This window comes from Brachionichthys hirsutus, chromosome 13, assembly GCF_040956055.1.
Source record: "Brachionichthys hirsutus isolate HB-005 chromosome 13, CSIRO-AGI_Bhir_v1, whole genome shotgun sequence".
NCBI lineage: Eukaryota > Metazoa > Chordata > Actinopteri > Lophiiformes > Brachionichthyidae > Brachionichthys > Brachionichthys hirsutus.
Window position 1 is genome coordinate 4827993 of NC_090909.1, and position 27859 is coordinate 4855851.

A 27859-nucleotide genomic window follows, 5' to 3' on the forward strand; every position below is an offset into this window, starting at 1 on the left:
TTTTATGACTATATACAGCTAACAACATCCTCTGCCAGCTCTGTCCCCATGCAGTCCAGCGACACAAACAGATATACGCTTATAAGTGTGTGTGTGTGTGTGTGTGTGTAAATTTAAATGCACTACAATTTTCAGCCAAATATGCAATCCGTGTGTGTGTGGGTGTTGAGATGGTCGACATCAGAAAATTAAAACGAGATTGAGCAGGGAAAACGCGTTATTTTAAAAACACAATGAATTTGGATGCGAGCGAATAAAATAAGAACGTATACCGTGCATGTGTTCGCAGATATAATTTGTTTTATTTAATACATAAAGTACAAATTACATTTGTGAACAAAAAATGTCAGACGGTCAGCAGACCGTGAGGTATAGAATAAGTAGCCTACAGTGTTTAATTTAAATTTTGTCTCGCTATAGCATCATGTACTTTCAAATGGTTACTCCCTGAAGTTCATAGCTCAGCATCTAAAACAAGCAAATGTGTGTGTCATATTCCGCTGTGGAACAAAAAGTGTTATTGTAGGTAGGTAATCATGTCATATAGCTTCTGGAACACATTTTAATTTAGTTATTTTTCGAAATGTTTTTTTTTCCACCGTCTATTTAAAATACAAGTAATCTGTTTATACTATTCCAATGTTAGATTCAAAATCATGGTCATCAGTCCGAGTTCTATAGCAGTATAAGGGAGGAACATCAATTATAAAGCAATACATTTTACAAACTATATACGCTCAGGTAACTCCGAGACAGACAACAGATATAGCTACAAATCAGAACACACACACACACACACACGCACACACACGCACACACACACGCACACACAGCGAGAAACATCCATACACAGAGACCAGGCCAACTAAGACACGAAACGAGGTATTATTTAAAGTCAAACAGAACAAATCAAAACGATTGGGCACTGTTAAAATTGTGCAATATAAAGGTAGTCGCATAAAACTTGAAGCCCAACATGCTTTTTTTTTTTTTTTACAAGACAAACAAGCCCAATAGCTTCTGTTATATAGAACAAATAAGACAATTAATTTGTAAAAACAAGGTCCAGCTTTCACACGCAAAGCTTCACTAACAGCCGAAATATTCTATATATTATGCGCTTTCAAGTCAGTCGTCTTTCGGTAAGCCGTCTTTATTAAACTTCTTCATCTTCATCCTGCGGTTCTGGAACCAGATTTTAACCTGTCTCTCGGTGAGGTTTAACAGCCTCGCCACCTCGTACCGACGGTCCCTGGTCAGGTAGGTGTTAAAGAGGAATTCTTTCTCCAGCTCCAGGATCTGGTGCTTGGTGTACGGACAGCGCTTTTTTCTCGTGGCACTCGCGTGGAGCCAGTTGGACACGGGATTATCTGGAAAGAGTGGCGGACACTGGGGTGTGAGGGTTCCCGGTATACCGACTGACCAATTTGAAAGAAAAATAAATGTAAACAACGACAGACCTAAATCATAATTTAGATTTTAAGTCCCTTTTTTGGTGACGCGTGCACAAGCGCGTCATCTCGGGTTCACTTTAAAAAGCTCATATAGTGGAGCAGGGCCATAAACGGTCCCCATAAGGAAATGGCTCGCTCAGAATGGCCTCAGTTCGAGCCCATCACGCAACCCAATCCGAACAGCTCTAAGCGGTATAAATAGCAGACGGTACAAAGCGTAAAGGGCTCTGCAGCGACTTACTTGGATCAAGGCCCGGTTTCTCCTCCGCTTCCCCGCTCGTGTCCCCCGCCTTGCCGGCCAGTGCGTCCTTTGGCACCGGTGATGCCGTCGCCACAGTCCCGTTGGCGTAATCGGAGAGCAGCAGCGCCGTGTGGGAGCCCGGCAGCGCGCCGTCACCGCGCGTCCCCAGACCCTCCGGTTTGATTCCGTACTGATGGCTAGTCGGTAATCCGGTCATGGGCAGGGAAGCGGACACGGGCTCGAGCAACCACGACTGATAACGGCCATCTGAATCGACACCGACCGGCCCTTGCGGGTGCCCGTAGTGATGATGATACACAGAGGAGACGCTGCCTGGAAATTGAGCAGGAACGTGGCTCCATGACGGCCCGAAAACCGGAGGTTTGGATGGGTAGGTGCAGGTCCCGTGGTCGCCGTGGTCGCCGATGGAGGCGGACTGTCTGGCGTGATGGATCCCGGGACCGGAGGGGTATCTCGGCACAGAGAGCTCGTCGCTCTCGGGCAGAATGAGGGAATCGACGTAGTAACTAGTCAGCGTTCCGGATGTCGACATGGCAGGGAAAAAATTGTACGTTCACATGTAACGCAGTCATCCAACAGATGCATGCAAAACTAGGAATGCACGCACACGCCACACACACACACAAACATACACATGCAGTAAACCCCAGCCTCACAAAATAACAATGTGGAGAAATCAAGTAGCAACTTGGCCCCACACAGAACTACAGTGGGGCTCGTAATGGGGAGCGAGGCTGCCACGCCATTGGGTAGCGGACCACACGTGATCATAAAGGCTGAACAATAAAGGATAAATCAATCCCTTTGGTCATTAAATACTCTCCCGCTCTCTTATAATACCCTCTTGTTTTAAAGCTAAGAATTAGTTAGATCTGTTATCTTTGAGAAGTCAAATATGAAATTATCACCTATAGGAGTTAGATCCCCGATGCTGTTAACACCCCCCTGCATGGTCGCGGTTATCCAAATCCAGACTGAATGTTTTTGGAAACGTTACTTTACGAGGTACTTTATAGGACACGTAAGATGGAAACTGCTGGAAACACATTTCAGATGCATGTTGTACTGGAGGAAACTCGAAGTTCTGATTTGAAACAACGCGTGGAGCTAAATTTCAATTTCTCCCTTTGTATTTTATGACCTTTCGGCTGGATGAGATCTCTTCCAATGTCCGTATATTTTCATTTCCTTAAATTTACAGGTTTACACTATTTTCCAACAGAAGCCATTGCGCTCTTATTTGAAACTAAAACAGTTGTTTTTAGTTTGACATTGAGCGGTCAGACGATTTCATATTTGAAATCTGCAAACATAAATAAATACCAATACGCACAACTCTTTAATCAATAACATAGTATACTTAACATTTCTCAATGGTAGAAGGATGTCGAATCCTCTGTATACACAAATTTAACAGAGAGCAATTATATAAAACATGAATAAATTACAAACGGCTAATTTTAGAATGGAAAACACATTTAATAACTATTTAACTATAATTTCATCCTTTGATTTGTGTCACGGTATAATAAATTGTTATATGACAAATACAATTACAAAAGCATGTACCGCAAACATTAAATACTGCATGTTATAAAAATAAGTAAGGAAACAGGCCTGTAGGTGTTACAACAAAAAATGAAAATAAAAAAATAGTAAATTAAATATAAGCTTGTAAACTAAATAAATAAAAGAATTGGTTTGAATTATTGGATGTCATGATCATCAAATGATTAAATAAATGTTTTACAACTCCTGTCACTTATCTTGTTTATCCTGTCTATTATTCACACCGCCGTTATCACTTTCTTGGCCTATGTGTTGTAACCATCTCAACCAACAACAGATTAACTATATGCCTGCCTGCCAACAACCGCTGCCTCAGTTTAAGGTTACACTTACATAGCGCTAGAAACACGCGCGTAAAGTGGCGCCTGCGTTCTTTGTTTTTAAATCAAAGGGAGTGGACGTGGCTATAACACTGTGAAACACCAGCATTTAAAAGTCAGATTAAACTATGTTAAAAATAATAATATTAATTAAATAGAGGCGAGAGGCGTTGACATTAGAATAAATAAATATATGCCTATTAACTAAATGTATAAATAAATATTTAAAATATTCACATTCAGCTGAAATAAGAAACGAGAAGACGATAAACACGATTTGCGTAAATCTCAGAAAAACAAACTAAATGTGGATTCTTTGCGTGTGTGCGTATAAATGTTCTTTATATGTAAGTCCACATAGCGCCTATAGCCCTATACCTTGAGTTCTCACACATTACATGCGTGTTTTATTTATTTATTACCAGCCTGGCCAACACCCCACACAGGCCACAGGGAATTCAACACGCAGGAATTATCATCTATCTGCTCTTAATATTGCATTTAGAGACGCAACACGAAAAAAAAGGGGGTAAAAGCTGTTCATGATGTGCGTTGAAAAGTCAAGAAATTACCTCACTGGCACTTGCATTATTTGTCCAACAAACATCAAACAAGCTGAAGGGGTAAAGGAGACGCTGTGCGCCTATTTGTGCACTAAAAGTTAAAAAGACAAACACCTTCTGAGCAGGAAAAGACGCCACTATGCCAATGGCTCTCAGGCTGTAAACCTAAATCACGGTGGGTTTTCCACCTAGTTTACCGCAGGGCTATTCACTTCTTTTGCCTCTGCAGATAACAGCCTGTCTGGCGGATCTAAATATCGCCATAAAGCTCTTCCCCTCCTTTTGTCTGAGCCACTATTGCGCAGCGGAAGCATCCGGTCTCATTGCCCACGGAGGTCGCTGTTGCCCCATTCACCTTCCCCTTCCCCTCCACTGCAGTGGTCGTAACCGAGGCCTTGTCTGGCGTGTCTGCGTCACTACTCACGGAAAACACTCACGGCTTTACCTTTAATTTCAGTCCACGAAGCGTTCCGCATCTTTACGCATGCACGTTTAAACTCAGCACACGTGTCCACGTGGTTTTATTTGACTTACGTGAAAAGGAAATATCACAGTGGTTAAAGTAAGAATACACACAACAGCCATGCAGGCGAGCCCCTCCTCATTTATAAACTATAACATTTGGAACATACAAAACATCTCTTCACAACTTACACCAAATCCCGCCACCTGTGTGCCCCTATTTTGTTTTCCTTTAGGGTTCGATGTCTGTAACTGGGGCAATTAAGACAGTTTCATGTTGCAGAGTTAGAAATGGACCCCAACAACATGAAACTACCTAAACCACGCAGTCGATAGTCGATCCGGGCCCCAAGTGGAAAAACAGTTCTTAACGTGGTCCCCCGAACTCGTCCAAAAAGGGTCCGTATTAAAAACATAGACAGCATTATAGACACTAAAGTGAAACAGCTGAGGAGAAGAAAAAAAAGTCTAAAAACGGACAAATGCACAAAGATAAGTGGACTTACCCGATTCCGAATTCCCATATTAAAGCAGAAGGTAATGTTTTATCCACAAGTATATATATGTACAGTTCAGTTGTAGCTCAGTGCCGGGCCTCCTCTCCGTATGAAGGGCTCTCCCACGACTGAAGCTGCTCTTAGAGGAGAGGGAGAAACCTCATACAGCAAGCCAGTCATAAAACTCTACAATAGCCGGCCGGGCATGCTGCTCGATGGCTAAATATCAGCTAAATATCCTAATTATTACCGCCGAGCAGCATTTTCACAAAATGCTGAATGGCTCTCCAGCAGAAGTGACTTTTAATATTTTTGAAGTTTGAATTTCTTCATACATACACATTACAAAAAAATACAATTCAATTATTCAATCCGATCTGATAATTTATTAAGCATTACACAAAACACAGTGTCATATGTACATAGAAATATACAGGACAAACGCTCTCCATCACTTTGCACATCGTTTTTGTGTGTAAACGTCCTCAGTGTGTGAATAAAGAGTCGATGTATACATTTAGTTCATACATAGATATCATGGTATAGATACATTTAATGGTCACTGGTGAAATATTCTTACCTTTGTGATACATGGGCGTAATATTCCGGGGTGTACAATTACTTTAATGTATATCATGCAATTCCAATTCAAATAAAATAAATTCATATTTTCGAGTCAAGTTTATTTGAGAATTTGAGCCCACTTGGGGCTCGGTCCGCTTTTAAAAACAGCGTTGATTTCACTGATACTATGAACCATTCCACAGAGGTGACAGAAACAGGTCGACATTACAAAAAATAAAATAGAATTGAGCCCATGATGTTAATTTTTCGCTTTTCTCAGTAGCTCATTTGCGCTGACCTTAAAGTCTGGGTGTAAAAAAAAAAAAAAAAGAATGATGAACCCACAGCGAAATGAGTCACTGTGTCGATAAATTCCTGCGAGGATGGGTTTGCGTCACCGATTTCAACAATTTTTCTTCTATTTCATGGCAATCACCTCTTTTATCATGAAAATCCGTAGTTCGAGGTGAGCTCACGGATCCGGTTTTCTCGCGTCATTTTCTTCAGTTTCATCCTGCGGTTCTGGAACCAGATCTTAACCTGTCTGTCTGTCAGGTGGACGCCTTTACTGATCTCTAGGCGGCGCTCTCGGGTCAGGTACATGTTGAAGAGGAACTCCTTCTCCAGCTCCAGCGTCTGGTGCTTGGTGTACGGACAGCGTTTCTTCCGGCCACTTTTTGCTGTCAGCCAGTTGGCCGCGTTTTCACTTTTTGTGTCCCCTAAAGGAAATGGCAGATACAGGGTTTTACGCACTGCAACGGGAGTTGCTGTGGGACGCGTGCGTTTGTTTCAGAAACGGACAGCGTGTATCTTATACAGTATAGGGTTATAATGACACACACGTTTCACTGACATCTGTGTGCGTGTGTGTGTTTGCGTATTGGTACAAGATTTGGAGAAGAAACGCTTACTGAAATACTACAAATAATACTATAGCATTAGTATTAGTATAATGAGAGTATATCATTGTGTCCAATACTGCACTGAAACAGAAGCAAGAATTGTGTGCATCAGTGAATGGATACGTTATGGCGAAATGAGATTAGTGTGTCTGTGCGTTGGTGTATTTTTCGCAGCGCTCAAAAGAAGCTTGTGTCATTGTTGAATCGTTATTAAAAATGCATTATATTGCAAGCATGTATATTTAAATATAGTTTTTTATAACTTCTGACATTTCTGTCTGGGATCTGAAGTATAATACTACAGTGGCTTTGTGACTGCTTATGATTTTACCGCATTATCATTGCGCGTGCGTCAAGGCACATGTATAGGCCTCATGTAAATGCATCTATACCGTATATAAACGCGCACGATGGGCTCTGTATTCTATGTGTGAATGCAAGGTTTTTGTGGCCCGTGTCTCAAAGGCAATCTCACTAAGTCAAATAAAACTTTTCACAGGTGACATTGGAAAGCGTCGAACAACAACAGGACCACACCTATAACGCGTCGTGCGCGCAGGTTACCTTTCGGAACCGCTGCTGCTGGTGTCTCTTTGTCATGTTCAGTCTCGCCAGCTGAGGAGTCTTCTGCATCCGAGTACTCGTCCGCCTTCTCGGTCCCCGGTACGACGTCTGCGTTTCCCGAGGACGCCGGTTCCTCCGTGCTCCTTTCTTGCGCCGTGGCTGGGGCAGAAGTCGAGGTTGGTGGCGTGTGGAAGCGAGCGGGAGCGATGCTGGGGTGTAGGCCAAAATGAGAATGGGAAGGGTTCGGCTGGGGGCCGTTGGTGTTGTAAAGTTTATGAGAATGCGCGTGAGTCTGAGACAAGCGGAAGTAGCCCGGCACAGGCACGGAGCCCCCGTCGCCTCCGCCATCGGTTACCGTGCAGGAACTGGCGCCGAGGCTGGTCCCCGTTAGCCTCGAGTACGTCAGATCTTCGGCGGTGGAGGCTTTGGGACACTTGTGCTGCTCGTACAGACAATAGGTGCTCTCTTCCTTAATGTTCTGCGGAAACGCGCACGGCGCGACCTGGGAGCTCACTGGCTGCTCTTGATCTATCCGACATGACCTCTGCGCGTCCATCCACATCTCCATACTGGACATGTATGCGCCTGACGTGGAGAGCATATTTGGGGAGGCTAAATCGCTCCTCTTAGTCATACCTGGGAAGTATCCATAGTTGTGTAGTCCGTAAGGCACTTCTGGAGCAGCGCTGTGGGGCACGCACACCGCGCCCCCCGCGTAGTGACCACCACCGCCCTCGGTTCGGCCACCGATCAGAGAATCCACTAAGAAAGCATTTCCTGACGGGGCGTCCGAACATGACATTATTGTGGTGTATTTTGGCGTGGGGAGAAGGTAGCCCTTTCTGGCTGACATTTCTTGTGCAAAACATGCTGGATATGATTAGAGGCGCCCCCCCCCCCCCCCCCCCCCCCTCCCTCCTCCTTTCAGCCGTGCGGACTGTAAAACCAATGGAAATGCTGGAAGACGGGCAGTCCCGCCCACTCCGCTGCTACGTATAGGGCCTGGAGTGAAATCCATCATGGAGTTGAGGCTGGGAAAGAAGACAGCACAGTAATCAGTGTGTTCCCAAACCTCGCCTTAATGCACCAGCACCACCATTACCCTTTAGAAGAGACTGCATGGGTCCAACGTGCACGTCGAAGCTATTTGAAGTTTAACTTTAAACTATATAAGCAGCATTTCTTTCAACTATTTGAAATCACCTCAGCAACATGTGTAACCAAACTAAACGACGCGTCAAGTCTACCAATTCAACAAAATCACATTACAATGCTGAACGGTAGGTGCAGCATGCTGAATTATGAAAACGCGAGGCTCCAATTTGATTACTCGCCAATTAGAATGAAAATAATATTATTCTACGCGAACGGATTGTGACACTCAGAGAGAAAAATCGCATTTTAAAGTGTGTCACTGCGGAAAAAAGTCCAACACAAATTCACAAAAACAAAGCCAGAAGATGTAGCAGCAATAAATTGTTTCGGTGAAGGTATAGAATGAGCCGATGGCAAAATTCCTCGGTCGGAACTGGTTTTCTATTGCGCATCTTTAAGACGTGAGGCACTTTGAAGTCCTCCGCACTAAAGGTAAAGGTGTTAAATATAAAGCTGTATAGAGATTAAATGAGTAATGCCCAAAATCCGACATTGTTTCTTTCGCTGGTAAATGTTCTTGTTTTTCTTATATTAACCTAACAAAGGTATCTAATGCAGCTAATTTCAAGGCCATGATAGGCTTTTTGTCTGACCGTTATATTATGCAAAACACATTTAGATTAACAAAGATATCCATATCAGTGGCAAAACAGCCATTTTCCCCTAAATTTTCACATATTTTAATTATGTCGCCAGTAATTAAAATATGTGAAAATTACAAGGAAAAATGGCTTATAGAAATAAATATCTTTCCAGATATATATTTAAAAATAAAAATAAATATATAAAGCCTTTATTTTTATTTTCTTTGCCATCTATATGTTATAAGTATAAAGTATTTATTTTGAACATGAAAATTATATTGTAAATCTTTTTGAATTTATATTAATAAATATAAATAGTATTATTGTTTTTTTTAAGAATTAAAATGATTAAAAATAGTTCCTTTGTGCCTGAAAACGGTCGAATCTCTATATGCGTTCGTTCAAAGACCATCAGAAGAAAAAATAATTCGCTTTTATGTCATAGTACACACATCACCTTTCATAAAAATCCAAATTGGGCTTTGTCAAAGAAATCGAATTTGTTAAACTGTCAAAATCCTGATCTCGACGTTGTAAGAGAAAAAAAACACAACAGGCTAAACTAGACTAAAGAACGGACATGCAAGTCCTCCTGTCGGTCCAATTTAGGGCAATAAGGAGCACAATAAAACTCCTTCCATCGAGGAGTGTCCTTGGCCATGTGCACTCTATTGCGCTCTCCAGGTTGAAGTTAATCTCGCCCAGCTTTGCCATTACCAGGCCCAGGTGGCCGCAAGCCCCCCCGGAGAGGGTTCTCAGCCTGTTGTACAGAAATGAGGAAATCTGGGAGAAATTCATAAATTAAATTAAAGCCATTTAGGTTTTCAAGCGGTCCGCTCATTGATAGCTCATTTATGTATACCCTGTCTTCCATTTTTAGCGCGTGGACTGGAGGACATTTGTCACTCCCTCCGGCTCAAATAGGACATATTTCAAATAACTGGAATAGCTAGAAGTTGCTCGAAGGTTATTTATGTGTGTATAAATGTTTTCAAATTGGCTTTAAACATTTTTTTTAAATACTAAACGGCCGAAATATTAATTATTTCCCGCAGTGTGGGAGTTTAAGACAAAGGCTGTGTGCAGAGCATTTGAGCAAATCCGCCAAAACCCATAAAATAATTCCCTTCAACCCGAACCGATGAGAATCAGACAAACTTACAAACTAACCCTAACCCTAACCCGAAGTATTTGAGCTGTTTCCCCGCAATGGTCGGCTCCTAATGGGACACATGAGCCAGTAAGGAAACTAAATACATCAATTAATTATGCGTGTCTAGTATTAAATGTTTTGGACTTGCACACTTCACGGTGTTGTATACTGGCATGGAGTCCTATCGATATCTTTGCGTTACAGTTATTAATGTACCTATTAAATCTTCATTTTCACAGCTGCCCGGCTACAACAGTTTGCTCTGACCACTGGCTTTGATCCGGACCATATAATCGTGGCTGAAGAGGCCGTCGGAGTCGTATCATGTTCGTCCCCGAGTGCAGTTATATGAACAATAAGGCGGCGTTTTATTACATCCAGAGGAAGTATTTATTTTTCACGAGAGACAAAGGAGAAAGACATGAAGGGTCCAGAACACGTCGCTGCATGGGCGCACTTTGACTGATGCCCGATCGTGCAGCTATCCATGACAGGAAGGGAAAGGGAGACGCGTTTGCTGCTCTATCTCTCGTGGAATCGGCACGTAAAGGGAATAAATGTGTTGTGGAGTCAGTCAATGGATTTCGTTTAAAAGAAAACAAAACCGAGAAGAATTAACGCACAAAATCTGTTGCGTGTGATTTAAGGTGAGCGCCTTTAGCGCTAGAACCGTCTGAGAACTGACACACTTCCTTTTAGAGCTTGCATCATTTTTTTTTTTTTTAAATAGTCTAATTGGGGGAAGACTTTCCTCAAATCTAAAACATTTGTGGGGAGAGTGGACGCGGGCTTGTAGATCTCTCCAGGTACAAGCAGGTCGAGCAATACTTCAACCATTAAAAAAAAAAAAAAAAAAAAAAAAGCTCAAGCTCAGCAAAATGAATAGCACATGCAAGCATGAAGGCTTTAGCGCAGATGTGTTTCCTTATCGGGGCCCCCAGGAAGACTTAGAGCGGCCCAGAATGAGCGAGAGAGAAACGTGGAGCACAAGAAAGGCTCATGTGCCAAGTCTGAGCGCGTTGACCCAGTGCGTGCACGTCGGTGGACTCATGGGTCAACAGAATATTCGTTCAGATACAAACCGATGAAGCTACACGCACAGTGTTGACAACTTTTACCTGCGTCCACGCGGAGACGACAAAAATCCACGGCCGTGACATTGGTCCCAATGGCGCCGCCCTGTGGCAGAGGACAATAATCCCGAGTGCGACACTGAGTCGAGTTGGATAAAGCATTTTGTGGAGGGAAATCCTTTCAAATGAAGTCGATGTATATACAGCAAGGAAGCGCGATCCTCTCCTCCAGCCGTGTTCTCGCTGTCGTTGCGCTCGCCTCCTTGGAAACGCGGTTAATAACCTTGGGTCTCAGACGGTTTATTGCACTGCACTTCAATTGTACAAATGCCCCCAGACTCAGACAACTTTTATGGCCACGTTGCTGGGGCAACGGGGAGGATGTCCAGTAATTAGGGACGGAATTCCAGCGCGCAGTAAAGGATGCGCAAGGCCGGACTATGGCAGAGAGAGCAACCATAAACTTCAGCCCCTCTCCCTCCGTTTATGGCCCATCTGACTGTCATATATGAACGCCAATGCGCTACGGTTAGCTCCCATAAACACAGAGATAACAACAGCAAATATGGGCGAACCGTTCATGACGAGGCTGCAGTCGGAGAAGTGTTCTCAAATAAACTGAGAAATTCCACATTAGACTGCGAGGAGGAATATAAAGACAGGCAGACGAAAGTGTGCAGAAGCCCCGAATAGTTGGCAATATTATATGTTAAAGGTATAAAGGTGGATGTTTTCCTTCACAAGGTATAATATAACTATAATTATACATAAAAAAAATACTGGCGCTCAAAGATCTCAGCTTGTTTTTGTATTTAACGAATTTCAGCTATGGGAGCTCACAAACAACATGTATAAATATAATATATATGGAAATTAGTATATACATTTGTAGTTTCACTGCCTCCAGAAATGAACGCACAAATCCTTTTCATTCAATGTGTATTTGTTACATACCATGCGGCACCAGCAGTTGTTCCACCGCTGGTGTGCCTGAAGTATATATTATACGCATGATCCTGCGTTCCTAAAGTATTTTCCATGTATGTGTGTTCATTTTCCAAATATTGTTTTACTCGTTTGCACATTGATTAAAGAAAAATGCTTCTGGGGATACGTTTACAAAGACAATGACGACATAGAAAGACATTTAATATAATAATGTGATTTATTTATTTGGGAAATATAGTATAGTACACAATAGTTTGGCCGTATCAAGCAGTTGATTCAATGCGATGACCCTGACCGCGCAGGTTTGCCCTGACAATCAATTATTGGAAATGTAAGATATTTGTCTTCTATTTAAAATAGCAAGTGAAGAATCAAAATATTCTTTTGCGTTGTAAATATGAGATTGAAGGGGTGTACCTCAGTGAAACTCCACACAGTTCCAGTATCAATACTTGATGGTCCCAAAATGTCAAATGGGTTTTAGAGATTAAAAAACTTAATTCCTTATCGCCCTCATTCTGCATGACGCAAGAAAGATGGAAATATCTTGTATTTTCTGGTCAGCCCGAACCATTATTATTGCCTTGACTTTGTTAGCCGTGCCAATATAACAGGAGAGAGTAAACTATAGTGGCTACAAAATAAATAAGCACAAAAAAAACACTTTACATTCTCATCCGTTTGGACGTATCATTTGGTCGCACCAATATAATTTCAAATAAAGTCACGGATTCCGATTATCCTATAAATCCACCACTTTATGTTATTTACACATGAACAACGAAGTCAAATAAATCTTTTGATTACAAAATACATTGAGTGAGTCCCATCAATTTGCGACTGTTGAGTTTCGAACCGCTAAAAAAATAAATATTAAAACGGTCCTTAATACGCACACAGAATTACCTCAAAAGAGTGTCGGAGGAAGTGATCAATGTAAAAAAAAAAAAAAAAAGATTGTCTTAATTCATGCTCACTCTTCAGGAAGTTCCGAGCACACCAAAGGTTGTCCTCGAACTTGAAAAAAAAACCTTTGCAGTGGATGGAACGCGCTGCACACCCAGTCCGTCTGTGGACGCAGTCGCTCCAACAACATGGGAGAATTTGAAAAGCCGTGACAGCGCCCGTCTAAAGCAGAGGGTTAGACGTGTAATACTGTAATCTGTCTCTGTTCAGTTTCTTCTCCTTCATGCGGCGGTTCTGAAACCAAATCTTCACTTGTCGGTCGGTGAGGTTGAGCATCCGAGACAGTTGCATCCGTTTCTCCTTGTTAATGTACACGCTGAAAAAGAATTCCCGTTCGAGTTCTCGGATTTGATATTTGGAATATGGGCACCTCTTCTTGCGGGTCCTCGGTCCGTCTGGAAGACACAAGAAAAAAAAAACACACGCATGGTCACCGAAAACAAACACATCAAATCTGCCATGACTTTGTTACACAGCGAGGTTTGGAAAGCCCCCAGATTACACTTCAGTGGATTCCCTCTACACAAAGCCGTAACAACATATTTCCATTTCTAATATTTCTTCTGTCTTTTATGGCGATATTAAGTTACCCCGCACAGATGAGCAAACGATTGGCTTGCTGCGTAATACGCATGGGCTTTGACCTTTTCTACTAAAACAAGCAGCTCACCTTCAGATAAGAGCAGCTAAAGGAACATGCAGAGTGTGTCACCTCAGACAGTTATATATATATATATAGGGAAATATTCTTGAACATGTGAAGGGGGGGAGGGTCCTTATGGGAACAAAAGAGAGTCAAAGACATGACAGGCTCGTGTGTGTGCAGCCTTGAACCCGCGCTCATTTCCTGCAAGCAGTCACTAAATGTTTAAAAAGCCTTTTTAGAACAACTAATTAACATCAGAATTCATAAAGCGGACACTTTCTATTCATATTTAGGTGAAATAAAAAAAATGTTTTGTCCACTTCGGGGTGTTCTAGAAGTGTCTGGATGACTTTCACGGCCAATTTCAATTCCAAACACGTGATCCTGCAGTTTATAACAAAGTTTAGTTGGGGGGGGGGGGGGGGGGGGGTCTACAGGCCCTCCATAAACCTCATATGCTTATAAAACAGCATATAAAATGTTTTAACAGCAAACTTTCTCCCATAAGCAAGGCGTTGACTTTAATACGTACTGCTGCTGCTGGATTTCTCCTCATTGTTCCCGGAAGATAACTCCGGGCTACTCGTCTCATCCCGGGACTCCTTCGCCTCGGTATCCCCGCACGACGGCGGCTCCTCCGTGGCGGAGCCCGCCTGCTTCGTCGGTGTTTTGTCACCCGAGAATCCATTCGTCGGAGAGCTCTCCGACGTGTTCCCGTACGCCGTCTCGTAAAACTGGTCGAACGCCTGTGGCAGAACGCCATTTCTGCCCACGTTCCCGTAGAAGTTCGAGGCGGTGGAGCTGGCGGTGGGATGATGGTGGTGGTGGTGGTGGTGGTAGACGGGACTGTTTTTAGCGAACATGTCTCCCACTACGGCTGTCTGCGCCGATAGACAGTCCCGGTGCGCCATGTCCTCCGCGCTGGGGTAACACTGGGGCAAGTTCCCCCGGTGTGGCCATTTACCGGACGCGTCGATGGCTGCGTAGTCCCTGAACGTTACCTCTCTGACGGGTTGGACCTGCGGCAGGTTGGAGGAGTAGGAGTATGTCATGGGGCGGGTGGACGGCGTCTGGGACAGAAACGATGGAAGACCGGAGAAATCTGTCCCAGCAGAGACATAATAAGTGCAACTCGGCAAATACATGTTCGATCCGACCCGTTCGTCAAAATCCATCATCGTCGTTCGCCCTATTCTACAAGTCTCTGTCGGGGCTTGATTCTGCTCACCGCCCTGAACATGGCTCCGGAGCGCCGCGCCTCCTGCCTCCTGCCTCCTTGAAGCAGGTTCGCGTAGCAGAAATTTTGGAGGCGTAAACTGACGTGGAGAGCCATCTCCTTCCACTCTTTGGAGGAGGAGGTCACGTGACCACGCAGCAAAAATTGACAGATTTCAGGCTCTGTGTGCGTGTGCGTGTGCGTGTGTGTGTGTGTGTGTGTGTGTAGTAGGAAATAGGTGTGTGAGGGAGAGGTTGATTTTTGAAAATAAGTTCCTACCCATGAGTCACAAGTTTGATTTAATCCTTGCTTCATTCTAGGCAGGATTGTTTGTTGTTCAAGTTTTAACCCAAATACTGACGCCGATATCTCAGCTCAGTCTGTCATTGTAAAAATATACATTTATATGATTATATTAACACTTTCTACGTGTGTTTTTCATGATTTGCACGCACTGATCGAAAAATAGAAGTTAACGTGTCTGAGCCCGATACCTGACAATAAAAAGGACCCAGTCATGCAGCATTATTGTGTATTGATAACGTGGAACTAAATTGGAGGAAGGAGACGGCCAGTTTATCTTTTAAGTTAGCTTTTAGAGAAGACTTAGTCATGAACATTTGGTGGTTTTACTGCGTATAGCATTTGACCCAGTGCGCGTTTGTTATCAGGGTCATGTTCAAAGTAGCGGCTAATGTTTCAACTAGAAACGAGCACAGGATGTATTATTGAAACTTATGATAAAGAATAACACAATTGTAAAGTTAACCCTTGAAATGTAACCATTTATATCGGTACTGTTGAATATTACTTGATTGTAATTTTGAATAGGATAAGCAGGCAATCTAAATAAACATGGCCGGCCTGCCGTCTTTGTTCATTATAATATTACAACTGCTGTGCATGTATATAAGGATTCCTTTTTTTGACTGATATTATAACCACGATTTACCTGGATATTTAACATTAATTTCAAACAGCTCCAACAGCCGTAACAGTGAAATCCGCTCCATTTTACGCACGCGGCTATTTCCTTACGCGTTGCTTCAAAAATGTATTAAAATGTGGGTCATTCGTGAGAAGACAGTTGCCAAAACATTCAAAATGCTTTCATAATTATGTCCCATACATTCGTATTTTCTTTTATTTCCAAAAACGAAGTTGATTCTAAAAACATTTATCTCAAATAAATGTAGCTGTTTTTCGCATTTTTAAAAGTCGAAAAAGCTTCTTAATGGAAAATGTCTTGCATCTTTATAATGAACATCCTCCATATATTACGATTATAAATTGAGACAAAGGAATTGGATTGCATTCAGGGTTCTCTTTACACTGACCTTGAAGTCCAACTATGCTAAAGATTGCAGGATCTTCCTCTTTTTGACATGTCAAAGTGTACATTATCTGACTCTACTCTGAGGCCACCGTGCAGCTTGTCTTGGAGAGTCTGCAATCTGACTCTAATGCGCTGTGAATGAGAGACCTGAGCCCGGATTAAGACCGCCGCGGCTTGCCTCATGGCCCCACAGCCCGGACACATGGCCATCCAAGGTTCCTGATTGCATATGTGAAACACGACCTTCAAATTTCACAATCATTAATAGGGTCCAAGCACCATCTGACTTCGTAAGTAAGAAGAGAAAAAAAAACGTCAATCCACACTCGCTATTTTATTTGGATAAATTGCAGTAAACAACAAAAATAACACCGGTTGTTTGTGGTACTGCACGCCCCGCCTCTCAGGCAATCCATACAAATTCTACGAGCTGTGCCGAAGCTTTTAAGGTGTAATTGAGCACAGGATACTCCGGAAAACCAAAGCCAGCTCTGCACAGGCCTGCGTTTTTATAGCTGCTATAGTATTCTCGTGCGCTTTTTTTTCTCTCCCAGCCAGACAGACACCACAAAACTGGCCAAGCGTGATGGGAAGTCGCCACCTCCACGGAGTCAAAGTCAGCCATTCGGGATTTTCAGTGGCACTGAAACATATTTTGTCTGTGCGCAATTAAGGTAAGATTTCTATTAAAATAAATCAACAAAATAATTGCACAAGTTGCTAAAAAACAAGTTTTTGAAAAAATAAATAGCTATTATTCCAAATATAACAGACATATCATGTAGCACATGTGATTTGGTTTAAAGGATGTCAGAGTGTGCTGATCTTGTGACCATCCGTCTGTGGATATTGGCTATGCGGTGCGTAAACGATCTCAAAGCCAACGCTTTGTCTGTACGGTCGACTTCAAGTTCGGGGGAGGGAGAGGGTCGTTCTCAGAGAGCAAAGGGCCCACTCTGCCCCGGATGGAGTTCGTTTAATTGCTATTGCATTTACGCAGGTTTTAAGTTACAAGATAGGGCGATAATGTTGTTTTATGACTCTAAACTGAGGTAAAATAAGCCTGACATTCGTGCTAGCGCATAATATATACACAATGCATAATATATAGTCTTCAGCAGGTTCAGATTTAACTTTCTAAAATGATAACAATTAACTCATAAAGAAAAACCATCCGTTGCCATTAACTTGGTCCTATGTGCACTTTACGCAAATTAAGTCGTATTTTAGGCCTGCAGGAAAACATTAAACCAAAAGACTAGAAACTAAAGGGCTACAAGTGGCTTTGAAGGCAACATAATCATCTTATTTACTCAAGGACACCGTTTCCTTGACCTAAAAGGGTGAATGCTATTTGGTCTTCCTATACAAAATAAAGTATTGAGCGATACTCGTTTTTTTGTGTTTCAGACGGGATTTCGAGAATTCTGGAGAAACAATTTCAAACGTTATTTTATTACCATAGTGTACACAAAAACTCTTTGCTATAACGTTTCTTGGATTAAATCAAGATTTAGGATTTTACAGTTTGATATATTTGCAGGAATGATTGCAACAATTTAAAGTGGAACTTTGTGTAACTATGTTGGGGAAGGGCCGGATTGTTTTTTTGTTTTTTTTCAGGAAGAAAATTAGACACAGAGATTGCCCAATCTGCATGCCATAAAAGCCTGTCAGACAACAAGTAAACAATCAAGTGCTGGGAGGACGAGAAAGTAGTTTACTAACACCACATCAGGAATGGGCTATAAAGGAAGCTAAATAAGAGCATTCACTATCTTGCAAAGCAACCCACTGTCCTCTTGTCCGAGTTTAAGCCTTCAACTGAAATAAAACGCCCAAAGCTTTTGTATAGGTCGCTTTGTAGCTTTTTATTTGATGGGCCACGGCCTCAAAGCTTCTATTGACTGTATTCTTAATCTCAAAATGAAAAGACTATTTAGCTAATGCGCTGAGCGGGAAGCCGAAAAGATTAAAATAAAATAAAAAGTTCACAATAATAGAATCAGTGTCAGGTGTGAGCATTTAATGCAGAGTCCAATATGTTAAAAAGATAATAAAATAAAATGTCGTTACAAATGCGTAATGCGTAAACGCGTCGCGCAAACAAACCACACCCAGACAGATCTAATCAATAAAAGCATAATTACAAAATTACGCGTTTGCCTGTTTATTTGTATTTTTGCATATAAATATAGCTTCTTTTTTTTTAAACAAAACGCTTTTGAACTTGAATGCTGCGCAGCTGGGTCTGGAGTTACGGGGATTAGAAAGCCATCAAACTGAAACGTGAAACAATTAAAAATCAGACATGGCTGCATGCGCATAAATGAGTAAAATATCTGTGAATTTGAACCTGATTCAGTAAATAACTGGTTTGTATCTCCAGGTTACTCGGACATTTGGTCCAAAAGAGCTGGTGACGACAGAGGGCGGACCACACAGGGATAAAGCAGGGACATTTACCAATTCCATGGTCAACGGGAGCTCCTCCGATTTACCAGCGCAGACTGCTGGATTACAGTGTAAAGGGTATCCTGCAAGGGAAACAAGGCGTCAGACGGAGCCGACGTGGACATAAGGATATCAGACGGACTTTATTCTGGGAAATAAATGAATTTTCTAAAAGAGACAGAGCAGAGAAGACAGATGTAGAAAATAAGTGCAGCAGTAACGCTTTGATTCATGAAGGCCTAACTGCGTTAAAACGAACTTGTTTGTCGGATTGTCAGGGGAAAATACATTAAAAACCGAATTTAAAGTTCAATTCGTTAAACTTTATTCACACAATGAAAAATACGTTTTATTTATATTTGTTTTATGAAAATATTCTGAAAAATCCAGGGCCGATTTAAATCCTGATTTCTTTTGTTGTTGTTTCAGTAATGGAACAACAACTCGACTCTATTAAAAAAAAAAAACCTTAGAATGTTTGCCATATAGATTTAATAACGTTTACAGATGGAAACGTTGACATTTACATGCCATATAAAACACACCAAATGCAATCTGACCCATGATAAACAGATTTATCGTATTTGATAGAACAACAAGCTTTAAATAAATGAACGAGTTGCCGCTGAATTGCGTAACTTCAGGCTCTTTTGCGCGCGTGTTTGCATATTTTCCCCGCAAGCTTAAGATCAAGAATCTTTCCGACAAATGTGATGAATTCTTTCTCTAATATGACTTCACACAATTAAAATAAAATTGTTCTTACTATTAAAAATCACAAATATTTCTATAACGTTGTACCGAATCTCGGTCAAGTGCTTCTATTTGACCGCTGCACGGCCGCGGAAAACATACCCTTGTGGTGAATTACGAGATTATCTATAAAACTAGTGCAGAATGACCAGATCTACATTGTTGACGGACTGAAAGTGGGCGTGCCTCCATTACGCACAGAGACAGCGAAGTTCAATGTAAAGAGCAATGCCAGGCTTTGGCCTCGTCTGCGTTCAATACAACTGGCAAGCAGACCGCAGAAATGTCTTACGTAAATACTGCAGGTCCGCTGGATCCATTCACTGATTCGATACACTATGTTTGTTCATTACAGACATCAATAAAGAGTTTCCGCCATGATTACGCACAGATTATATCCAGGGATGAAAAACCTTTAGTCTTTACAATTAATCGGATGAAAGGAAGTCATGACCATCTTATTATTTTAAAGAGTTATTTTTACTCTTGCTTTATTACCTGGAGGTAAATAGCATGGCGCTGATTTTTAAATTGATGTAAAAGGTAGTATATTTTGCATTCTTCTGTCATTTGTAATCAATATTGATGGAGTAGATGTGCATTATGGATGGAATACACATCTGGATGACTTTTGTTAATCAAACGAAATTAATTGTAATTCCCTGTCTTGCCTTAAGGTGGCAGCAGAAATCTATTCTTCCGCCTGTGCGCCCTGTCACATCGAATGGGAGGAGTCATCAGATGCCTCTGACGAGCCTGACGAGTTGGAGGCGGGACTTGTTCTCCTTCACAGCTGCTCGTCATGGTTTCACTGCAGTAAACTTCCGCTCAAAGGCTACTGCTTTTCCGGTCTTCTGTTTCGCTTTGGCACGATGCCCTGAACCGACTGACGTCACATTTTTGGTACACATTACACGTTTTACGCACCCCGTCTTGGTTTCAAGAGCGAGGACATGGATCTTTTGCTTTTGCAGACACGTTGTCCTACATTTCTGTGGGGTTTTGATCAGCTAACAGGCGACGTAAAAGTCCTAAATAGAAGATAAAGTAGTCAGTAAAATGTAATCCACTAATCATGTTTTGTTGTAATTGTAAAAAAAAAATAAAAAAACACGAAAGTATCGGGGCAGAATATTTGACGTTTTTACAAAGCTTGGTCACAAATTACTTCTGAAAAGTATTTCATGCATGCTCATTCTTACAAGTTAATTAATGTTCTTTGAAGAGTAGACGAGGCGAAGACGCATTAAGGGATGATGAAACCAATAAATAAAAACAAGTTAAACTTGACAATAAAATACGCCTATAAAAAGTTATATACGGCAACCATAGAATTATCTTCAATTCACTGTAACTAATAATCTTAACAATAAAAGGCGCAGTAGAAACCGTCTACGCGAAGAACAAGAAGAACAAGTAGAAGGAGGAGATACATGAAACATTTAAGAGATTAATCGAATGCATTGCCAGAGAGTCTTCTGTAAGTAACAGTAAATAAAACAATTTACGTTTAAATACTGGGCGATAAAATTGTGTGTGTGTGTGTGTGTGTGTGCGCGCGCGTGTATGTGTCTTTTGTTGTTCAGAAAAAGACAAAACACGAGAACAATAACAAAACTGTGAATTCAAGAGCCAGGACGGGATAGACAGGGCTCTATTTTAATATCCCAAAACCAGATTAAATTAGGTGAATTTATCAACATACATTTGTATTGTAATTTTAAGAGCGATAAAATTCCTCACAAATTTTCTCTGCTTCTTCTTAACTTTTCCTCCAGGAAAATGCAAAAATTCGATGAAATGTAAATTATCTTTTAAAAACGTTTCTTTTTTTTCAGGGTGACAGTGAATAATTTCCAACTTGGCTTCTTTTGAGTTTATTTATTCAGTTTCGATACACAAAGCAGTCACAGAAAGCCAAAAAACCATGATTCCCGATACATGTTAATATGTTGGGCGAATTCAGCTACAATGGGACAGTATATAATGCAGGTACTTTCAAAAATACAGAAACATATAAAAGTCCCATATAGCTGAACAGACCGTCCCCTCACACATGGACACACACGCACACGAAAACGCACACACGCCACAAATGAAAACAAACAACGCGTTTGTGGCAATTTATGAAAAACAAAGTGAACGTTTTAAATGCCGTCCGGTTATATTTGAATATCAGCAAGAGTGATTTATTCGATTTGTCCAAATTCAATCGTCTCGTCTACAAGAAAATGGGAAGTTATTACATTGTTTAAAAGTAGGTCTTTAAGTATGGATATTTGCCTTGAACGTGTATTTAAGAAATACAGTCAAACAAAAACACTAAGAAATTCAATACAAGTGGGGGCGGGGGGGTCATTTATTCTCAGTTATTGTTTTTATTTGCGATTCATGTATATTAATGTTAAAAATAATTGTTTTTAAGGCTATCGTCTTGGTGAAAATATAAACATTAGAATTGTAATGTAATAACAATAATAAGAATAACGAAAATGCTAAAAATGAATGACTAATGTTGAGTTATTATTATTTTTATTATTATTAGTATAGTAGTAATAGAGTAGTGCTCGCAGCCTGTAGGTCGTGTCGCAGTTGTCACAGTTGCCGCTAGATGGCAATGTCGGTCTATATTTAAGATCATACAAGCAGCAACTGACTAATTTCCTCCGTTCCCACAAACGACTACACAAGAAATATTGGAAATTTAATTTTGATAAACAAAAAGAGTGACCTTGCAAAGAAACCAGACACCTTCACCGTTCAAGGTTATTTGGTGATGAAATAAGAAAACACATCTTTGAATATTAAAAAAAAAAAAGGGAGCAGCAATGAGCACAATGTGAAGCGGGTGTATAAAAAATATAAATTATAAGCATTTTTCTTTCAACACAACTTGGTTGACATTCCAAGTCCATCATTTATTATTATAGGACGGATTTAACAGCAAAATACATACTCAGACATACAAACGAACCTGGATATCATGCCGGACTTTATATACAACCACAAGAAATACGCACACATCACAAAAGCTATGACTGCTATGAACACAGATCCCGAACGATTATCTAAGCATTATTATAAGTGCACCATGGACTGGACATATGACCAGAATAAACTTCAACAAGCTAAAACATTTAAAACAGGAGGCCAGAAAGATTAATATTTAACATTCCCAAGGTCTGAATCCGTAACACTGTCACTTGCTGCGGATATTTACATTTATCACTCTCGTTAAACTCTCATAGATAAAGGCGTAGCTCGGTGGCGCGCACCGTTTGGAGCTGGGGTCAGTTTTTCGCGTTTGGTGAAAAAAAAAATAAAAGTCACATATAATGTTTGATTCCTTGAGCAATATTTATCAGCAAGTGGGAAGAAAATGGAGGCGCTATCATTCGTGAGTCTCAGAATTTTTTTGTTGCAACTCCGGGAAATAATTTCGCTAGTATAGAAAAATCGTGTACAATAAAGTGTTTTCTTGTTCCAATCGATGAGTCCAAAAGTGTACACGTGTGTGTGTGTGTGTGTGTGTGTGTGTGTGTGTGTGTGTGTGTGTGTGGTAGTATCAGTTCAGAGTTGATCTCCCACATATGTTGTCCGTATAGTAATAAAAAAAATAAAAAAAACTATACTAGCTGATTGTTTTCAATTTGATGACGACCTTCTTCTCCTTTACGCGTCTGTTCTGAAACCATATTGTGACCTGTCTCTCGGACAGGTTGGTCTGGGCAGATATCCTCCTCCGTTTGTCCTTCGTGATAAATTTATTGGCGGCGTACTCGCGCTCGAGATCCTTCAGTTGCACCTTGGTGTATGGCACGCGCTTCTTTCTTCCGCGCCGATAAGAGCCAGAGTCTCCGCCGGCGTGGGACACCGCGTCTGGGAGGAACAAAGGACAAAGCGATTCTCAAAATCTGACTCTCAACAAGTGTACAAGTGTATTCTATACCTCATATTTCACTGTAACCCCCCCCCCCCCCCCCGCGGCCAATATTTCACCAACATTTGTTCATTTGCTTTTTTGATTAAATAGTGATTCCAGATTGTCTTTATGTAACAACGTGTTAAAATCCCTAAATAAACAATTTTACAATCTGATCTGCGGTCACGATAGTCGATTATTAAAAAGAATTCTGGAACAGGAAAGGAAACCTCAAATAGCCTCAGCGCTTTGCCCTTTGCCTCTTTCGAATAAAATGTTTTCTTGATTTTCTTGATTTTTTTGGTTTGTTTTCTTTAAATCAAGATCATTATTGTAACAGACTGGCTCGTTGACAAAGACCACAGTTCTCTAAAGTGCATGCATCTTTTTTTTCATTACCTTGAGGTAACGCACTCATCATGTCGAGCAGGAGGAGTGGAAGTATCTTACCTGGGATTGAAGACTTCCACATGTGCCCGGGCTGGGGCTGCTCCTTTGCGCAGTAAACCTGGCTATTCCAGCCGTTAGCGGCAAGAGCCCATGGCTGGTAGCTCTCCATGGGCAGCAGGCTTTCGTGTCTGGCCTCTGACGGCGCACTGATGGTGGGCACCACGGGGACGTCCAGGTAACTGGGAACGGGTTGGTACGGGCCTGACGGATACGTCGGATAAAAAGCGAATTCCTTTGCACGAGAGGAGAAATCGTCGCCCGACGCGGATGTATCCATGTATTTCTCTCCATACGCGGACGGCGGCTGCGCTCCACACGATTTGATGCTGCTCTGATGAGACATTCTGCACGGATAATAGCCACTGCCGAAGTACCCATAAGGAAGGGACGCGCTGGATGAATTCTGCGCTGCAGAGCAAGGACTGCACTGTTTCACTGGCTCGCCGATGCCGCTGGGCACGTCGCTGGAGGAGTACGCCGTGCTGGGTGCCAGGGACGCGGGGTGAGCCATCAGATTCCTGCACTGGTTCGCAGCAAAGTTGCCACCGGGAAACCCCTCCATGCTCTTGCACACGTCGTCGGAACCGCCGCCGTTGTCGTAGAGAAACATCACCGACGGGTCGACCCAACGAGGACGGAGGAGCAGTGACGTTGTCATAGCACACCATCCAACATTGAAGCTACTGGCTCGTTTTTAAAAAGCCCATAGACTGAAAAAAGGAGATACGAGCTCCCGGAAAGTAATGCCGCTCTGACGCGCGCGCGCAAGAGCGCAAAGGTAGCGCCGTCATTGGCCGAGATATCGCCACGTGACTCGACTATGCAAAGAGGACGGTAAACATCACCCAGTTGAGATAATTAAATGGAAAAGAATGCGGCGCAGGAAGGTGACTGTGGCTGTGAAAGGATTCGGTCTACTCTAATTGAATCGACATGGGTGTTCCTTTTTAAAGTAAGAAAAAGAGAGTAGCGCACTTCTTTTTTGCGTTAAGTTATTTCAAGGATCTCAAAATTCTTGGCTTTAATAATTGTCATTTATATGTGCGTGACTCAAACGTGTCCAACAATGGAATAAAATTGCGCTCATTGTGCCATCGACATGAGGAACACGCATGATGCGGGCTGTCCATGTAACTAACATAAACTAACTGCCCTTTGTCTGCGTGCGTGCGTGCGTCAGCCATTTGGCGACGCAGAGTTCCACAATAGCACAATGCGAAAGTGTTTTGAGTCATAATTCAAAGCACGGAAACGGCGTATCGTGTAATTTCTCATCAGTCATTCAATGTACGCAAGTAGAAGTGCTCAGAAATATAAGAGACGACATATTTCACGTTATTTCCTTTGACATATATGTAATAAAGTCAGAGACAGGCCTTGTTGATGGCCATACCAATGCAGAAATAAATACAATTGGGTTAATATTCATGGAGGTGCCCTGCTGAAATGTTGAGAATAAGAAAAAGCAGCTTTTGCCAGCGCAGCGCGTTTTCTTTTTCTGTTTTGTTCTATGTGTTTTTTTTTTTTTTTTTACATGGACGCCGTTGGAGGCCAAGGTCAAGTTGAAAGTTGCTGTCTAGCCATCCAGCCTGTCGGGCTATTCAGGCTTTAAAGGAACCGTCTGAGGTCTTGAAAGGAGCGGAAGAAGGGTGAGAATTCCTGTCCCAATGAAAACATTGGAGGGCATTAACTTTTACTATCATTTGGTTTTCTCCTCCGTTTATTCTCACGAACGAGTCTGCGCCGTGCGGAGGAAATACAAAAAGCAATGTTGTTGTTGTTGTTATTATTATTTAGAGCTCTGGTGTGTTTTCTGGCAGACGTGTGAAAATGATGGGATGGGATGCCGTGGCGGTGTGTGTTCGCTGACATTGACCTTTTCAGTGTCACCATGCAGAGTTTTAGGCTCCAACTTGAGGTTCGGCTTAATTTAGTCTTCCTCGATGTGCTGTTTTGTCCTGTATCTCCTGTAAAACAGGGGAAACGTATAGTCGGCCAAATTGAAGCTTCCACCCAAGTGCTCTAAAGCGCCCGTGGAACGAATAGCATGTTCCGAAATTATGAAACTCCTTCTTCGCCTCCATTGAGAGATGAAACACTAAAGTAGATTGCAACATAAAATTAAATTATAAATTGGACGAAAAATAACTAATTACTATGCAATAAATGATCCTATCCTCTTAGACTTGACTCAAATTGTGATTAAATGCACCTGATATACTATTTTCAGTTTATATCAAAATACGATAACAATGTAATTGTTCATTATCTAAAATAATAGCCATTTGTAAATTGTCACACTCGCCCCACTTGTAAAATTTAACAATATAAAAACAGGCGAGTATTGTGAGGCAAAAATAAATAAATAGAGATTTACAAAACAAGAGACATGCAGGGACTCTTTGTTTTTCGAGCCGAGCGTGGCATATTGTTTGCCCATGATTTTTTTTGTATTGTAATTATAAACACACTATTTACACTTAATGCAATGTGTACATTTTGTACGAGCGTGTGGTCTAATATTCAAATCATAAAGGATCGCAACTTTCTTGAAATCAACATGGCCTATAGCTGGTGTCTGGCGTCACGTGCAAATCCAACATATAATCACTAGATCCTGAAGATGAATGTCTCTTGACGTTATCGCTCAAGTCAAAAAGTGTCATTGAGCACTAACAGTCAGCAGAAAGCGAGTCACGGGGTTAACTACAAGGCCTCGCCTGCTGCATACTGCCCCGTGGCGTTTCCGCGAGTGTGCGTTATACAGCTTCAAACTAAACATCATGGATTAATCATTAGCCATTCCTGAGACGGTATAGTTGTCATGTTACACGCGCACCCGCCCGCAGGCTACACTGCAGTCGAGAGTGTGTGTGTGTGTATACATTCATCATCCAGTCATGTAAGGATACTGAATGTTCGCAACAGCCGCGCGCGCTCTCTCGCCATGGTCGCCGCGGCACGAACGCACGCGTGATGGGTCCACGCACTGATCAAACACCAAAAGCACAACAAATAAACAAACACGCGGGAGCTCTGGACACGGTGCGCACTGCGCTTAAGATGGAAATACATTTCGCCTTGGGCGTAGAAAACACACAATGTTGAGTAAAGATGAAGAAACGTCAGAATGAAAGGTAGGCCACATTTGGACTATATTCATGACTGTAAAGGGGGGGGGGGGTCATGACTATATTCATGCACCCCCCCCCCCCCCCCCTCTCTCTGCCTGTTCTTTTTTCTACAGTCCAAGCACTCAAAAGTTTGCCTGTATTGAGTTGAGAGATGTTTCCATAAAAATGTGCTTAACCTTAAATTTTAATAGCTTGTATTATAAAACGGCCTGGAAGACGACCACGCATTTAAAACTCAGGTCTGAGTGACTCGTGTTTAAAGTAGACGCGCATGAAAAGCTGACGAAACAGAGCCAGTATGTTTCTGTGGTCGAAGCAGCGAACCACATGGGCAGGCACACACTTGACGTCTCCTATATTTTCTGGACGGTCGCCTGCGGAGTGATTATGAAGGATTGCATAAAAACTAACAAGAAAACCTGAGTCACTCAACACGCAGGAAGCAGCCCAAAGACCTGTTCTTGATGGTTTTTGATTGATACTCCAGTTGTACACTTCAGCAGAAGTCTTAAATGTTGAGTTAATAGCCTGCTAAAGCGGGAAGGATTCGTTTATTGGCGGGCAGGATTATCAATATTCCAAATGGAACCTAATTCATTCGGTTATAGGACAACTATGTGGACAGAGAGAGAAAACTTTCCCCATGTGTATTATGCGTTCATTGTTTTGTGATTAAAAGGTCTTTTTTTTTTAAATGGGGAATAAAATATAAGAACATAATAATAGTATTTCACTTTACGACAATCCACATTAGCAATTATGTGCTATAAAAAAGTAAATAAAGCACGCTTTTTAAAATGCATTATTATTATTATTAAATGTATTATCCTTATTTGCTTTTATTCTAATTTGTTGCTGGAGTTGTTGTCGTCGTCATCGATTCCCCCCGTCTTTCACTCTGGCCTTTTATTT

At 41.7% G+C, this 27859-nt stretch overlaps 4 protein-coding genes across 4 annotated transcripts; all 4 read right to left on the reverse strand.

Moving 5' to 3' along the window:
• Nucleotides 1-289: 289 nt before the first annotated feature.
• On the reverse strand, nt 290-2347 carry hoxa9a (homeobox A9a). The gene is made up of 2 exons (XM_068747098.1): nt 1696-2347; nt 290-1370 (listed from the first exon to the last, which is right to left on the reverse strand). The coding sequence occupies exons 1-2, from the start codon at nt 2246-2248 to the stop codon at nt 1129-1131; spliced, it is 795 nt and encodes a 264-aa protein (XP_068603199.1). The 5' UTR covers nt 2249-2347; the 3' UTR covers nt 290-1128.
• Nucleotides 2348-5504: 3157 nt separating this feature from the next.
• On the reverse strand, nt 5505-8010 carry LOC137903070 (homeobox protein Hox-A10-like). The gene is made up of 2 exons (XM_068747196.1): nt 7158-8010; nt 5505-6410 (listed from the first exon to the last, which is right to left on the reverse strand). Exons 1-2 carry the CDS (start codon nt 8008-8010, stop codon nt 6136-6138), a joined length of 1128 nt encoding a protein of 375 aa, XP_068603297.1. The 3' UTR covers nt 5505-6135.
• Nucleotides 8011-13198: 5188 nt separating this feature from the next.
• On the reverse strand, nt 13199-14860 carry hoxa11a (homeobox A11a). Its single transcript, XM_068747121.1, has 2 exons — nt 14215-14860; nt 13199-13431 (listed from the first exon to the last, which is right to left on the reverse strand). Exons 1-2 carry the CDS (start codon nt 14858-14860, stop codon nt 13199-13201), a joined length of 879 nt encoding a protein of 292 aa, XP_068603222.1.
• An 8212-nt stretch (nt 14861-23072) lies between these two features.
• LOC137902970 (homeobox protein Hox-A13a) lies at nt 23073-24471 on the reverse strand. The gene is made up of 2 exons (XM_068747080.1): nt 23814-24471; nt 23073-23320 (listed from the first exon to the last, which is right to left on the reverse strand). The coding sequence occupies exons 1-2, from the start codon at nt 24469-24471 to the stop codon at nt 23073-23075; spliced, it is 906 nt and encodes a 301-aa protein (XP_068603181.1).
• Between the last annotated feature and the right edge of the window lie 3388 nt (nt 24472-27859).